This window comes from Phascolarctos cinereus, unplaced genomic scaffold (genome assembly GCF_003287225.1).
Source record: "Phascolarctos cinereus isolate Bilbo 61053 unplaced genomic scaffold, phaCin_HiC Scaffold_5;HRSCAF=322, whole genome shotgun sequence".
Taxonomy (NCBI): Eukaryota; Metazoa; Chordata; class Mammalia; order Diprotodontia; family Phascolarctidae; genus Phascolarctos; species Phascolarctos cinereus.
In genome coordinates, this window is record NW_027555958.1 from 162,286,322 (window position 1) to 162,303,480 (window position 17,159).

The 17,159-nt window shown below is 35.5% G+C and overlaps 1 protein-coding gene across 4 annotated transcripts in view; it reads left to right on the forward strand.

The window, feature by feature from the left end:
* Positions 1 to 17,159, forward strand: part of ASCC3 (activating signal cointegrator 1 complex subunit 3) — a 358,153-nt gene that overhangs the window by 334,210 nt on the left and 6,784 nt on the right. For all 4 annotated transcript variants that reach the window (XM_020998271.2, XM_020998273.2, XM_020998272.2 and 1 more), the window contains 2 exons: positions 12,357 to 12,508; positions 15,177 to 15,327. In XM_020998271.2, the coding sequence (XP_020853930.1) occupies positions 12,357 to 12,508; positions 15,177 to 15,327 (303 nt within the window). The remainder of the gene's footprint in view (positions 1 to 12,356; positions 12,509 to 15,176; positions 15,328 to 17,159) is intronic.

Here is a 17,159-nt window from a genome sequence, read left to right on the forward strand (position 1 = left end):
ATTGAAATGAAGAGAGAGTATAGTAGTAATTGGCTTCCAGAATTGAATGGATTATATAGTTAGCAGCTAAGACTGCTAAATAAAATCATATATTATTTTAAAGACAGGGTCCCTCTCCCTCGAATCTATTGAATAGTCATAAAAGATATTTTAAAAGTTCATTCATAAACGTGTATTCTCTAAATGTGCATCCACTAATATAGTGTAGTGTTTTTTTTTTAATTGCCCTGGATTAGGAAATCAGGAGTCCTATGTTCTTATCCTCGCTTGTGCCTTCTGATCAGCCTTGTAGATTTAGGGAAGTCATTTCAGTTCTCTGGGCCTCTGATTTCTTGTTTGGAAAATGAGGGACTAATAAAAACTATTCACATTTACATAAAGCAGACTCCCAAACAAGCTAATAGGGTAAACTATGTAAATCTTTTTCTATTCTTATTTCATAGAAAAGGAAAATGAAACACAGAGTAGATAAGTGACTTGGCCAGGGTCACACAGCTATTAAATATGAGTCAGGATTTGAACTCCAGTCAGTACACTTTTGCATTATAGAAACAGGAAGCAACCAATTACTCAGAATGCAGATTTAAGGGTATAAGCAAATGATCATGTAAATTTATTTACTAGCAAAATGCCTTCCAGGACTCTTCTACCACCCTCCATCACCCCCAAAACCCTCCCCTTCCTCCCCTATACAGTGTGAGTTTACTTAGAAGCTTTTGTATGGCAGTTTGATGATAGCTTATTGAAGATGTGATACTACTTATGAAGAATCTTCCTATCCCTAGCTTCCTCTTTTCATGCCCACCAGCAAAACCTTTTCCCGTCTGGGGCTGTAGGAAATGAGTAATGCTTAACCCATTTGTGTGATCAATTCACTTAAGCAGCTACTGTGAAATGTTAATCACAACTTTAATTTGTACTGCATTAGCATTTTGATTAACTTGTATGCTTGCTAGCGCACTTGAAGCGCTTTTACTCATAGTTACAGCTCGGAAATGACTTTTTGATTAATTAAGTTTGTTAGACAGCAGCTGAGCTTCCTGAATGCTAACCTTCTGGGGCTAAAAGTTCAGGAGAAAGTTACTGGGAACAACTGTTGCTGCAGAAAAGGATTCTCATAAATGTACTTATATTATTTTAATATTGACAAAATATTGTATCATTACTTTGAAATTGACCTGAACCTTTAAGGTTTGTAGATTTTTTTTCCTCAAGAAAAATTTTTCTGCTTTTCCTGACATCATTAAGCATCTAGAAGCTACTGAGCTAGAACTGTGGTTTATTTGTTTTTTCTGTTACATTTGAGATGTTTTTTGGATTTCAAGTTTTAGTTTTTCACTAATGCATTTGTTAACATGAGCTTTTATGGTGGGTTTTTTTTCTACTTTTTTATATACTCTTATAAATCAACCACTTGGATTTGGAGAATGATTGAAAATCTTTTCCTTATAATGGACCAAGCAAATTTACATTCTTTCTAATATACTTTTCTTAGCTTTTCAAGAGTATGTGGTAGTATTACATTAGAATACATGTGATCTGATTTTTCAAAAGTTTTAACTTCTGTGATACTATCACCAGGATACATTCAAGGGCTGTCTGGAGACTACACCATAAATCATAGGAAAGGGATGCGTAAGACTTGGGGGGGGGGGGGGGAAGGGGGAAGATGAGAGGGCAGAATTGAGAAAGTAAGGGTCCATTAAACATTAAGAGGCTGGTGGAGTGGCACAGAAGAGAGAGAGAGAAGAGCCATCTGTCCCATCCTTTGTACCCCTAACAAGGTAAACCCTTTCTCTAGTATACTAAATTTAGGTCTCATCTACAGTACTTTTTAAAATGCTAATCTGCACTAGTTTTACTGAAACACCTGGGTCAAAGATGTAAAGACCCTTTATATTGAAAAATATTAAAGTATATTGATTATTGCCCCAAATTTACAATATCATAGAATCTTATCTCCCCAAGGCACCTTATATGTTATCTGGTGTAATTGCCTTAAGAAGCCCTTTGTGTCATTTGGAATATGTGATATTTAAATATCATGAAATAATAACTAATCTAACTGATTTTTAATGTATTTGTTTCATTTACATTAAATTTAATGAGTATAGTGACCAAAATTTCTTTCAAAATTTATTTTTAAATTAAACTATATAGTTTTTTAAACTATCAATTCTGCTTAAAAGATGTTGAATAATGTATTTCTCTGTATTATTGAGGTTATCTCAGTATTAACTAAGAGCTTTAAAATTATTTTAAACATTTTAGATTTGTGCTTTATTTCACTCCTAATTTGAAGTAAAATTCAATTAATTAGTGACTCAGAAATGAATATAAAGCAGCCTCAAATGGAATTTAAATTTATATATTTCTCACTATATTAAAAAGAGCACTGGATTTTGAGGACTGAGTTCAAATGCCACTTCTGTTACTTGCTACCTGTGTAACTTTAGACAAATCACAGAATTTTAGAGTTAAAAAGGACCTTGGCAGCCTCTAGTTCATTAAAACAAACTTGACAAGTAGTTTTAGTCTGCTTAAAGACCTCCAATGAGAGAAAAATCACCACCTCACTGAATTTGTTTCTTAATTTTTGGTGAGTTTGAGATCAGGTGGTCTCTAAACTCCCTTCCCAGTTCTAAATTTTATGAACTATCTAATATTTAATTCTTTTCAAAATAATCGCATAAAGTTTCAACATAGATGGCCTTAATACTAGAGTTTACTGTTTTAATGTTATTTGAGAAATATGTCAATGTGCCATAAAAGATTTAGTGAAAAGTAAAATGCACATACAATAAATTAGCAAATGTAATTTGTCAAAACTGCTAGGCAGAAGTAAGAAGGAAAACCTCTGGATTCAAGTTTCCAAAGGTTAATCATTTCTGTGGCAGCTTTTAGAAATTATTTGTATGCACTCTGTACATGAATCTGACTCTAGATGCAGTAAAATCTTTTCTAGGAAGACACTTGCTTGAGGTTCAAGGTAAACAGAAAGAACACGAGGAGGTACCAAAGCAATGACTATGTAGCTTTTGCATCCTAAATGTATTTGCCAAAAGGATCTGCTTCCAAAACTTGTCCATGTTTTATGAAATGGTTATTTTTTCCTTTGAATAAGAATGGATACTTAATATGGCAATTAATTCAGTTTTCTATTTAAATAGTAAAGCCAAGACTGAAATACCTGGAAAATGGCCAAACCTCCTAGATGATTTTAGTGTAGACCCAGCCAAAAATTGTTACATTTAGAAGTTTTATTGTCTTGTCTAATAAAAACCTCATGGCTTTCCATGCCTTGATATTTGTCAAGACAAAGTTCAGAACCTGAAGTAGCATATTGAAGGACCGTCAGTGTGATCCTTTTCTACCACTGCACAGTGAAGACAGATATGCACGCGCGCATACACTACCACCCCCCAAACCAAACCAAAGCCAGCATATAGAATTTTGGATTCACACTAACATATCACCTCACAAACATTCTACTCAAAATATTGTAATTGGTTTATTCTACAAGCTTCTCCAATAACTAAATTCCCCTTACTCATCTCTTCTCTCTTATCAGTTAAATGCTTCTGGAATTCCTCTCAATTTTTTGAGAATAACACCAGAAATATGGACAGCACAGATAACATTCATTGTATCTACACTTCCCACCCTAAGCAAAGACTACACCTCTCATACTTTCATCCCTTTCCTGCTTAGCCCTGTCCAACCTGACAGCCATTCAGCCATTATCTACTCCTGTCTCCTCTTCCATCAGGCCGATTTTGTTAACTGACTTCCCTGCATTTTCTACATATGACTGGATGTGGATATTGCCAAAAAATTGAAATTGACCTTATCTTTAAAAACTGGAAATAGCCAATTTCTGACATCACAGTCATTTTAAATATCAAATGTCTTTGTGCAATCATTATCAGCTTGATAAAGCAAAGTTCAAAAGCAATACTAAATTAGGAAGAAAAATGAAAATACCTCATACCTTTATAGCTGTAACCTAACAAAGTTATTCGGGGAAATTAAGTCCATCACCATTTTTAGAGGAGTTTTAAGCAGCACAAAGTGATCACCACAAGATGACCAAAAGATCCCAGAAACTACCTCAATTGGCAAACACTTGACATCTTTGTCACATGGAGACACCAGGCAGCCAAGAACAACACCTATTTAAAGGCATAAAACATTATGGAGAAGGAGAGTAGAGAAAGATGACAGACTACATTATCTCACCCACCCTCAAAATAAATAAATTAGGTATACAGATGGATAAGCATTTAAATGAAAAATGAATCCACAAGAAAATTGGCATGAGCATAACTAAGCCAGATCATCAGAAAAACCATCTGTAAGTAAAATTGGAGGGAGCAGGGAGAGAACAGCTGTATGTGAAATGGACCAGATCTGCCATTATTGCTATAATATACAAGCTGTGTGAGTGTGGGTATGTATGTCATTCTCATCAACAACAGTGGAATCACCACATTTGGATTGTGCCACCTCAGTATCTGAGAGAGTGGTAAAGGCCATTGAGAAAATTTAGTCAAGAAAAGACACTAGATCTGATGAGATACATGTGGAAGAAATCTGTTATGGTATAACAATTTTAAGGAACTCAAGACAAGATAGAATAAAATATCCAAAAGAATAGAAATATTCATAGACCATATTTTTACTTAAAGGCAGGAGTGGAAGTGGTGGCCTACAAAAAAGACAGCAGCAGATACCTACTCATATGTTTTCATTTCTATAAAACAGAAAATGTTCTATTCAAGGAAATAAGGGCACTCTTGAAGAAATCTCAGAAGTGAAACAACAGGCTTTCAAATACCGTTTCTTAAAGCAAAACTCATTTTTATAGTCAGAACTGACAGAAACATAAGGAAGATAGAAGATCTGATTGTGTTTATTGTTTAATGATTTCAAGTACACATTTCGCTTTGTAAAGAAAATGTTACCTAAAAGGCTCTCCTCAGATAAAGTGCCTCCCACTCATCTGTGTAGTTATGAGTCTTCCAGAGCAGTTACCATTAAAATTAACTTTGTTCAATTATGTGCTATCGATATCAAACAAGACATAAAACAGGGAGACATGCTGAAGTAAAATATATGACAGTGTCATGGAGTGTGCCCTATGCAGAGTTTAAATAGAAGAGGAATTTTCTGTTTATGACAGCATTAGCTAGTTGGTCTAATTTGCAAATGACATTGTGTTGATTTTATATATCCCCAGAACACTATACCTTGTTATTAAGATCCTCATTTGAAAAAAAGCAGTCTAACCACCCACACAAGCAATGTGGATGAAAAAAAAATTTTCTAGATTATGGTTTACATTTGAATAAAGAGTCTATTTAGTTTATCTCTCAGTATGCTTATCTTAGATCGGCACTGGTTCATAGGAGTCAGAGTTACAAGGGATAGTGGAGATTTTCCAGTCTAGCCGTTTTGTTTTACAAATGAAGAAACTGTGGCCTTGAGAGAATTTCCTCAAGATTGCAAATATGGTGAATAGAGGTGGATTTGAACCCAAGCCTTTTAACTCTACCTCCAGAACTCATTTTCCTATACCATCCTGCCTTTGCAGATAAACAGTGAATTGTGGAGGGTGTTAGGGACTAGATCACATTTGAGAAATTGTTCATTGTTCATTGCTCACTGCTAATTTTTTTTTTAAAGCCCATCTTTTAAAACAATAATTTTACCAATGATTCTGTATGGCTGTAAATCAGGAAATGCCATAAAATCATAAGAACCAAGTTAGAGGCCTCCCAAAGAGCAATGAAAATACATATGATAAATATAAAGTAAGCTACAGTTTATTACCCAAAAAAGTATCATAAAGGACCTGTTAGGAATAGAAGGTGGACCAGATATACAGTAAGAATGGGAGGTAACAAATAGATGGCCTGAGTGCTACTCTCTGGTACTGACAAAATATTTACAGAACCATATCTTCAATGGAGGATTTATGCAAAAAAAGAAATATAAAAAAGAATCACACAGGATAAGACATGAAGAGGTTACCTTAAGCACCAGAAGAAGATAGTGTCCCCTGAAGAGTTCACAGTTCTGTCAAAGAAACACATGAGAGTTGTAAACAAACACAGAGATATGAGGAAGAATAGTTCTTTACCAACTAGAGCAATTAAGGAGGCCTTCCCAGAAGATATGGTACTTTGGTTAGGCTTCAAGTATAGGTTAGAATCCCAAGGGAAGATGGAAGCATTGTAAATAGAGGGAAAAACCAGGCAAGAAAGCAAGGAGCATGTGTTTATAGCTCTAAGTCTTTTCATAAATCCTCTGTCATCATCATTATCATTATTATTATTATTATTATTATTAATCATTATTTATTGGCAGTGAGTATGGTATGAGATGAGGCTGGAATTAAGGTGGCAACAAATTGTGAAGGGTCTCGAATGCCAACTAAAGAACTTGAACTTTACTCAGTAGGCATTAAAGAGGGAGTTAGTTCTGGCAATTCTACTTCAACCATTGTTCTTGCATCTCTTCTTTTTATTCCTGTTACCATGCCAGGCCTACTGCAAAACCTCATAGCTTTTTTCCATCTCTAGTTTATCTTGCACATCACTGCCAAACTGATCATAAACTAATCTGGATGTATCACTCCTCTGCTCAAAACTTTCCAACAACTCCCTCTAATCCCTTCTAAGGAAGAAATTAAAGATAATAGAAAGATTTTGAACATAGGAGACTAGGTGAGTGGTGCTACTACTGAACAAAACATGTAAAATCAGAATGAATTAGTGCTAAAGTCATAAAGGAAACTCAGAAGGCACTGACCTCTGGAAGTTAGCAGGTGATAGTGATAAAGACAGAAAAATAGAATCGTTATTTCACAGTCTTCAAAGGAGGAAAGGTCATTCGTTTAAATCTAACAATCATTTGTCAGGTGCCTGTTAAATGCAAGGCATTGTGCATAGATTCTAAAGACACAAAGATAAAAATGAAATAGCTCTGCCCTGAAGGAACTTATATTTGGTGAGGGGAGGTGGGAGTGGGAGGGGTGTTGAGTACAACATATACACTGAAAGTAAGCATAGGAGAATTTGAGAACGCTAACAAACTTAACAATTCGGAAAATAGAAAGGCAGTGAATTAATGAGTGAGTAAAATTTATTATTTATTATGTGGCAGGAACATTGTCGTCAGGAGAGGCTTCCTCTATGAGATGGCACCTTTGTTGAGCCTTAACGGAAGTTAGATGTTCCATGAGCTGGAAATTAAAGAAAGTAGGCAAAATGGACATGAGGAACCACCTCTGAGGAGGCACAGAAATGGAAGCTATCCCATTAAGTTCTGTTAAGAACCTACTCTAGTCTAGCTAGAATATAGAGTATGTGAAGAAAGTTAATAAGAAATAAGTCTAGAAAAGCAGATGGGAGCCAGATTATAAGGGACTTTAAAAACTGGGCTATATTTGATACTAGAAGCCAAAGCTACTGAAATTGACAGTCACATAGTCAGACCACTATTTTAGGACTACAAATTTGTCATCTCGTGGAAGAGGAAACAGACCAATTAGGAACATAGGATCATAGACCTAAAGTTGAAAAAGACCTAGTTCTCATTTTATAGATTAGGAAACTGTGCACAGGGAGATGAAGTGAAGGACCAAGTGACAGAACCAAGACTTGAATGCAAGTCTTCTGGTTCTAGATCTAGTACTCTTTTTTTTTTAATGGCATCACCCTCCCCCCAGTAATCTGAGGTCAAAACCCAGAAACTACCTTTCACTCCTTTGCTTATCTATATCCAGTCAGTTACCAAGTTCTGTCAGTTCTCCCTACATGTTTCTCATTCATTTCCTGCTACCACTGCGATCCAATTTCTTATTACTTTTCGCCTGGACTACTATGATAGTTTTTTTGTTTCGTGTTTTGTGTGTGTGTGTGTGTGTGTGTGTGTGTGTGTTTGTTTTGGGTTTTGTTTGTTTGTTTGGTGAGGCAGTTGGAGTTAAGTGACTTGCCCAGAGTCACATGGCTAGTGATGCGTCTGAGGTCACATTTGAACTCAGATCCTCCTGACTCTAAGGGCAGGTGCTGTATCCACTGCGCCACCTAGCTGACCCAACTAAAATAGTTTTTTAACAGTATCTAGCACACAATATCTAGTCACTTAATAAGTATGAATAAGTGACTTGGTTTCTCCCACTTTGTCTCACCATCCTTGCAATCATCCTATACACCACTTGGCAAATTAAGTTACGTAGCTAGCTGCATGGCTCATTGGATAGTCAGACTTGGAGTCAGGAAGATCTGAATTCAAATCCCACCTCTGACACTTACTGCAAGCTAGCTATTCTTAGTATAGCCTCTTGTTACTTAACTGTTCCTTTGCACAAAAAAAAAAAATGTGATTCTTTGTCATCCACTGATGACAAGCTAGACTCTAGCTTGAAAATGAAGGCTCAGTGTGATCTGACCCCCAACCTTATTTCCCATTACTTCCCTAGACATGTACACGATGCTCTTGTCACCATAGATTCTTGATCTTTCTTTTTGTGAAAAGGAAAGAAAGTAAAAAGTTTCCAATTCATTCTGTGCCTTTTGATTTCATTTACTTCATGTAAGCAGTTACTTAACATTATTTCTTGGTGTCTCACATCTGGATTTTACTAGGGAAAATTATTCAGAAATGCCATAAATTTTGTGAAAACTTTCAGCTTCATCAGGAAAACTTCAAAGTTAAAAACAGATGTTTTAGCCAATTCTTCTTGTATGCAAGCTGTTAGTATGGCACAATTTCCAACCAAATTATAATCCAGCATCAAAACTGAGATCACTAAAATTACTTTAAAGTACAATTTCATAAATAATGATGCTTCATTGGGTCTAATTACTCATTTATCCCCTCCCTTTCTCTTACTTTAGCACTGTTTAGTAGATTTGTCTGAATAGGATGTGGTCCTACTCATCATGGATATGAGTTGCCTTGATTCATTCCATTTGCTTCATAGAAAACCGATGGATATCAGTCAACTCAGCAGGGGTGTGAGAGGAGTATAAGATTTGAATTATCCCTAGATTTTAAAACATGTATCTTTCCATTATATTTAGAGGAATGCCTTCTTATAGGCTGTACTATGAGCAGAGCTGTAAAATCATTGGTTCCAAAAATTATTCTGTCCATACCCTTGCTAGTCAGCAAAGACTTTCTACATTGCTGTTCAATAAACAGAAACCAAGAAACATCAGTCCATTCTACTATATGGCTGTGAAAGAAGAACACACAGGTGGATAGCTTTTATGAAAAGTAAATGGTTTTTTGAAGCCATTCTTCTATTGTGTACAACATAACATAGCAATTATAGATTTGACCATTTGCTGAGAAAGTTAAGTGCAAAATTATTTTCAGTGTATTATAATGTGGAAGGAAACAAAAAAAAATTAAAATAAATGATTTGGTAATTATATACTAAAGATAGTTCAGAAGGACAGAAATATTGTCATATAGTAGTTACATTTGTACAGCAATTAATTTTAAACTACTAGAAAAGCATTTCTAAAATTCTTTTTCCGGACACATTAATACAAATGTGTATTTTAGTAACATGTTCATGAATAGATACAACAATTGCAATTAAAATGACATTTTAAGCATTTACTGGATACCTCTAATCCCTGCTACTCCAACTCTGAATGCCCCAAATCTATTAAAATCACATTGTAGGCTACTAATGTAATATGGGTGTCTAACCATGACTCATACTAACTCATATGTCTTTATGGCAGCATCTCTCCAGAATCAGTCTAATTTAATTGAAATGGATTTGCCTGTATAAACAACTCTTTTGTTTAAAGAAGATTTCATTGTTTAGTTTTGCCTTAAGTAAATGCAGCCTTTTGTTTGTCCATAAAACATTTGATTAAATGTATAGACTAATATGTGTAGTTTCTCATCCTTCTACTAGCAGCATATAAAAGGTGTTAGAAATATTACAGGTTTGTACTTTTTTGAGATCATGAATAATGTCATTTACACTGAAAAAATAGGGGATATGCTTTCTGGGAGGAAACCTAAAAGTTTTTATCTTCTTGCTATTATTAATACTAACTTTAAAAGACTACCAAGATTTTTTTTGTGGGGGGGGTCGCTATGCAGTGAGGTTAAATGACTTGCCCAGGGTCACACAGCTAGTAAGTGTCAAGTGTCTGAGGTTGGATTTGAACTGAGGTCCTCCTAACTCCAGGGCTGGTGCTCTATCCACTGCGCCACCTAGCTGCCCCCAAGATTATTCTTTAAAGATGTTTTTGTTTCTTAATTTGAGCTTAAATTTCATGAAAAATAATTTATTTTTCAAAATATTATTGTTGAAAGCCAACAAGTTTGTTTTTAGTAATGTCTTCTGTTTCTTACATCATGATAGTAATTCCCAGTACTCTTTCTCTGCTCTACCTCTCCCCTCATCTCAGCTATCCCATATAACTAATAGTGTTTTTTAAAGGAGGTAAAAAAAATCAGTGCAACTGATGAACACATTGAAAAAAATGTACATGCAGAATGTGTAATGTGTAATTGAGAACCGCTCATCTCCACAAAGTGCTAGGTTGGGGTTGTCTTCTGGTATCTCTTCAGTTTTTGGTGGATGGTTCTTTACATTTACGTTGTTATAGTTATTGGTGTATTTTCTTGATTCTGCTTACTTCACTTTGCATCAGTTTTTGTAAATCTTTCTGTGCTTCTCTATATTCATCATGTAGTTTATTACAGTACAATAATATTTCATTAAAAAGTATAAATTAACTTTGGAAATATTGTCATTTTTATTATAATGGCGTGGCATAGCCATGAGCACTGTACATTCATCCAGCTATTTAATGTGTTCTTTATGCTTCTTTATGGAGAACTTTATAATTGAATCTAGACAAGTCTTTTGTTTGTTTCAGCAGGTTGATCCCCAGGTGTTTTATTCGTTTTGTTGTTATTTGGAATTGGATTTTCCTTTGTATTTTTGTTTTTTGGGTTTTGTTATTATTATATAGAAATGCTGTTGATTTTTGAGAGTTTGTTTTGTAACCTGGAACTTTGGTGAAGCTATTAATTGTCTCAGTATCTTTGTTTAATCCCTACAATTTTCTAAGAATACCATCATATCATTATCAAATCAGTTTAGTTTTATCTCTTCCTTCCCTATCTTATGCCCGTATCTTGTCTTATTGCTGCTTCTAGCATTTCCACAACTATATCAGATAATAGTGGGGAGAGTGGACATCCCTGCTTTCACTTCCGTATTAATTGGGAAAGATTCTAATGCATACACATCATATAATGACGCTTGCTTTTGGTTTTAGATAGATGCTTTGTATGACATTTTTTAAAAGGTCTTTTTATGCCTGTACTTTGTAGGGTTTTTAGCACAAAAGAATAATTCACTTTGTGAAAGGCTTTTTCTTCAGCTATTCAGATGATCATGAGTTTTTGTATGTTTTGGTTTTTGGTATGATTAATTATTTTGATTGTTTTCCTAATGTTGAACTGGGAGTAAGTGTTTTGTTTTGTTTTGTTTTTAAATTATGTTTCTTATTTTAAAATCAGTCCATTCTAGCCAAATTGTCTCCATGGCAACAGAATATGTACAACCATTAGTGTACTAAATACTGTGCTTTTTTAAAGTGTACCATGTTGCTACTGAGCAATGTTACATGTTTTATTTAATATTCTTTATGTCACCTCTTTAGTGTCATTCAAAAGAACAGGCATTAGTACCTTACACATAATCAGCGTTTCATAAGTATTTCACAGAATCCCAGAATTGGAAGCAACCTTAGAGACCATATACTCCAACCCATATCTTCCACAGCATCCTAGAGCAAGCCGTCATCCAGCTCTTGTTTAAATACCTCCAGTGAGGGAAAATCCACTGAAGCAGCCCATTCCATTTTGTTAGGAAGTTTTTCCATCCTTAACTTCCCCCATTTTTCCTGGTTATGGGCCCTGCAGAATATTTTGTTATATTTGAAGATAGCTCTCATGTGCCTCCTAAGCCATAATGACTTTTGTTACCTGGCTTCTGGTTGTTTGTGGGGGTTTTTTTCCCATTAATTTTTAAAACACAAAGCAATTATAGAACAAGTTTAAAAGTGTCAATTATTACAAGCTACGAAGCATATCATGATGTTGTTTGCCTTATCTTTTTCACATTGAGAAAAGTAAGGTTAAATCTTAAGAAGGGGAGAGTGGCTGTAATTTGAAACTTGGGTCTTATAATTCAGCCACACAGTGAAAAATAAAGAAGCCAGCAATAAATTTAAAAGGTTCTTGTGTTTAGACACAAAAGTAAGATGTCATATTATTTTTATGATGTATGTGTTTTCCTTTCCTAGGCAATGTTGGATGTTGCAGCAAACCAAGGCTGGTTGGTAACTGCCCTGAATATTACCGGTCTGATTCAGATGGTAATCCAGGGTCGATGGATAAATGACTCTTCTCTTCTTACTCTGCCAAACATAGAGCAGCACCATCTTCATCTTTTCAGGTACAGAATTATTTTGTTTGTATATGATTAATGCCTTATCCAATCACTGATTTTCTTCATAGCACTTAAAATTAGCACTTGGGCACCTAAATTTCCCATTATATCTTAGACTGTGCCTTCATTTCGATTAAAAAGATCCCTTTTACTTCTTGTGACTCAGGCTCTAACATAGATTGTAGGATTCTGTCCCCACTTCTTACTTGATCTCTGCCTCTAAGCTTTCCTGGATTCCTTCAAGTTCAACTTTCTGCAAGAAGGCCTTCATGTTCCTCCTTCATCTTAGCACTTTCCCTCAGAGATTATCTCCAATTTATCCTGTATGTATCTTTTTATACATATTTGTTTACATGTTATCTCCTTCTTTAGACTGAGGTACTTGAGAGCAAGGACTGTTTTTTGTCTTTCTTTGTATCGTCCTCACTTAGCACAGTGCCTAGCACATGGTAAGCATTTAATAATTGCTTGTTTACTTAACTTGATCGGATTTTAACCTCTTCATGCCTCCATTTTTCCATATGTAAAATAGGATGAAAAGTTTTCTTAATAGATTACTCTTTGGAACTATTAAAAACTCTTCATTTAAGCTCATGTTGTTAAATGCTTTGACATCCAAGATAACCTAATTTTATCACTTAAGACTTATTAAATATAAACAGTATCACGAGTTCATGAGACATTGTGTGACAAGTTCAGGGAACCCCTTGACATTCCTTAACAGGTATGCAGGAACTGAGAACTGGTCCATGACCATTCCAAGGCCACCCTAAAAATCTGTTAAGCTGAGTAAGATTGCACCTCAACAGCAGAGTGGTTTTGAAGCCTCCCAATTTCTTAGTAGGCCCCTGTGCTGTGAGAAAATTTTCCCTTGTTGCAGAACACATTCTCTTATCAGGACAGAGGTGTGCCTGGACCAGGATTTTTGTCCGTGGCTGGCCCAGGGACGGTCCCTCACACCAGATCCCCAAGGTCCATGCCTCTGACAACTCCCTCAATGTCTGGTATACTCCCTACATTTTCCCATCCATAGCTCCCAGAGACATCTGGACCTCTAGATTACCTAATTAGCATCCCTGACATTCCTTTCTTTGTTTCTTTTCCATATAAGCCCCAGCACCATCCTCACTCTCTCGAAGGTTCCCTAAGGACCCTTGCCCACTTTTGCTAAAGCGTTACAATAAGAGAAGGCTTGAGTGTATGAATTCATTCCAGGCAACTCTGCCTTGGCATTCTTGGTCCCAGAATCCCCAGAACCTCGTCAGTTTTAGTCACATTTAAAAACAAGTTTATACTAGTATTATAGAGCACAGAGATCACATGTATACAAATGGAAAATGTAAGAAGAGGTAATAATTGTGATGGTGGTGGTGGTGGTGGCGGCAGTGGTGGTAGTGGCAGTAGGTAGGTGGCACAGTGGATACAATACTAGCCCTGGAGTCAGGAAGGCCTGAGTTCAAATCTAGCCTCAGACCATTATTAGGTGTATGACCCTGGACAAGTCACTTAACCTCCTTCTGCCTCAGTTTCCTCATTTGTAAAATGGAGCTGATGATAACTTCCCAGGGTTGTTATGTGGAAAAGTGAGATAATATTTGTAAAGAGTTTCACACCTCAAAACTCTGTATAAATACTAGCTATTATTATATCTTATGGCAAATGGGAAGTGTAACATGGTAGAGAAAAAGCCAGCTTCAGAGTCAAGAAAACTTGTTTTCATGTCACACAATTCTGTCATATACTGACTGTGTGTCCATGGGCAATTCTCCATAAGAAGGATTCACAGGTCCAGTTCCCATCTCCCAGACGAAAGTCTCCCCCTGCCCCAGATATGCATAGTGGTAGAATATTAGTACTATTCCATTTGTTGCTTGTTATGTAAACAAACAATAGGATTTGTTTTTCCTAAACAAGTGGGATTGCTGTGTCCTAAACTCTTGGTATTACAGCTGTTACTGACCCATAGATTCCCATGGTACATTTTTAATTTCTTATTTTCCAAAGATTTTATTCAAATAATCATATGGAAGAGGTCCATTTGTGATCATAAAAAGATGCCAGAACGTGGTAATCCTACTAAATATCTTGAAAGAGCTAATGTACATCCAGAAGTATTGAACTTGTACCCAGAAAGAAACCAGCTTCCCAACAAACTTGCTCATTGCCCACAAGTATTTACTGAGCACCCACTGTAGTTGTAGCATAATCAGCAGTTGTTTTATAACTTCAGGGGTTAAGTGCCTTTCAGATAGCTTGCTTTAGTACTTCAAGGATCATAATTTCAGTGACACATGTTCTCCCTTCTGTGTGCCTTTGTCAACAATCTTCATGAATTGCTGTGGCTGCAAATACTCATCACCTGGTAGTCAGCCTTCTTCTGATGAGTCTCAGAACTTTGAAGTATAATTTTCTGTGAAAAATAATACAGTGGTCTTAAAGCATACTTCCATCTCCTTTGTATATATTTTGTATGTACATAGTTTTTAAGCATGATTTCTTCCCCCTGCCCACACTTGAACTTCTCGCCTTTCTTTGCATCTCCTGTACTTATCACAGTGCTTAATAAATGTTTGTTAACTGTTGTTGAATAGCACAAAGATTATCTTTGTCAGATAATCTTCATTTATGGTGATCTAGAATTTTTATGTTGTAATCATTGTGATCATATTCACAGGAAATGGAACCAAGGAAAAAGAAAGGGTCCACCTGGAGGTTACCAAGGTCCGATCGAGTGCCTTCCTGAATTAATTGCTGCTTGTGAAGGAAAAGAGAAAATATTCAATTACATTATAGATGGAGAACTTCAAACTGCACATGTGACCCAGGTAACAGTCTCTTGTGTGTGCTGTGGTTGAAAAGTAGAAGCAAATGTAAAGAATTGCTCCTGCCAAAATAACAGGGTGATATCAGTGAGAATACCCTCAATCATATGTGGTATTTGTTATCAGGATACCATTGCCAGGGAAAGTTGTAGTGTTAACATCTTAAATGAGTCTTTCCAGCATAGTTTAGAGTTCTTCGTGGAAGCGGGAGGATGGAAAGACATGAGAACTTTTCAAAGCCCTTACCACTCCCTTGTTTTATTTTTTCCCTTTTTTTCTTTCAGATACATTTTCTTGCCCTTCATATAGTGTGTTCCTCTTATTTTTCTTTACTCCTAATAACCACCAATTTATCGTATGTGTTATTTTGGCTTCCTAGCTACCTGGGGAGCATGAACCAACTTTTAGCATAATCAGCATTTTTCCAGTTTCAGTGTTCATTTTATTATGATGATGGTGGGGGTAGAGGTTTTTTTTTCTTTTAGCAATGATATTAGACTTTATGTGTTACTTTACAGGTTATGGACTTTATGTATGTCAATGCTTCTAGAACCTAAAAAAAATTTTTAATGAAACTCAGTATATGCTCTCAGTATGATTTTTGTAAGAAGGTGATTTTATTTTCTGTTGAAAGACTATATGAGTCATCTCTTCACGTTTCTTTCTAGGAGGGTGAAAACTACATATTGTCAAAAAAGACTTTGCATACCACAGGCTTTTTTCTTAAACAGTTTTTAGTCCAAAGTATCCCAAAATAAACATTCATTATTCATAATATGATTGACGTATTGACATATTGCAAATGTAGATATGAAAAAAGGAAAACCTTAGAACCAAGTTTGTTAGTGGGGTTTTTTTTAAGAAGTTATTTTTGTGCTTGAGTCATGAAAAGTAAAAGTCTATGGCTGACTGTTCAGTTTCTGTTGAACCCAAAACTGGCACCCAAAAAAATTTAATATCCATAATAAATGTCTATATTCTAACTAAATTACTATCAAAATTTTGAATAAAGACAATTTATTTAAATCAAAACAAGGCTTCTTTTAACAACAACAGATTTCTAACATAACATACATTGATTTCAGTCCAAGTTTTAGATGTGATGAAAAATTAGAACATTGTTATAATTAGTTCAGGGAGAACTCAGAAGTAAACTTACTTAATTTATTTGCATAAATTGCCATTCTGTTATCTTTAAAACCAAATGCAAATTGGCTCTGTCTGATATGATGATGGTTATTTGGCTCAAAAGTGCTTCAATTTGCAGAGCAATCTGGTGTCGTCTCTGCTGTGAGGCAATCCCAGGTAACATACAAATCCTGAATTATTCCAGAAATTAGTATGTTTAAAGCATCAATTTAAGTGCTAATTGCAGTAGTAATGAGAAAAAGCAGTACGACTGTGAGATTTCCATCTACTGCCCCATCAGTATGCCTGGAACGACTGCTGACTGGCAGAGGATTTGGTTGCTAATTAAATAATTGTATGCACGGCAGTGTTCTCGCCTGATTCAATAGATGAAGATTAATCCTCAGATAAATATGTTTGGCTGGTATTGAAATGTCTTAGCAGTTTCTTCAAAAATAGCTCATGTTTTATATACATGAAAATATATGTGTGTATATGTATAATATATATATATACACATATGTATATACACACACACACACACACACACACACACACACACAAATAGGCATATGTATGCTTTGTATGTCCAAAAACATGAAGTGTATAGAGGCTGAAAGCTTATAGAGAGAAAATCTAATTTTATTCTGCCTTTGTGAAAAATTATCCCACCAAGCTAGAAATGGGAGTTGTCATCTTGGCACCAA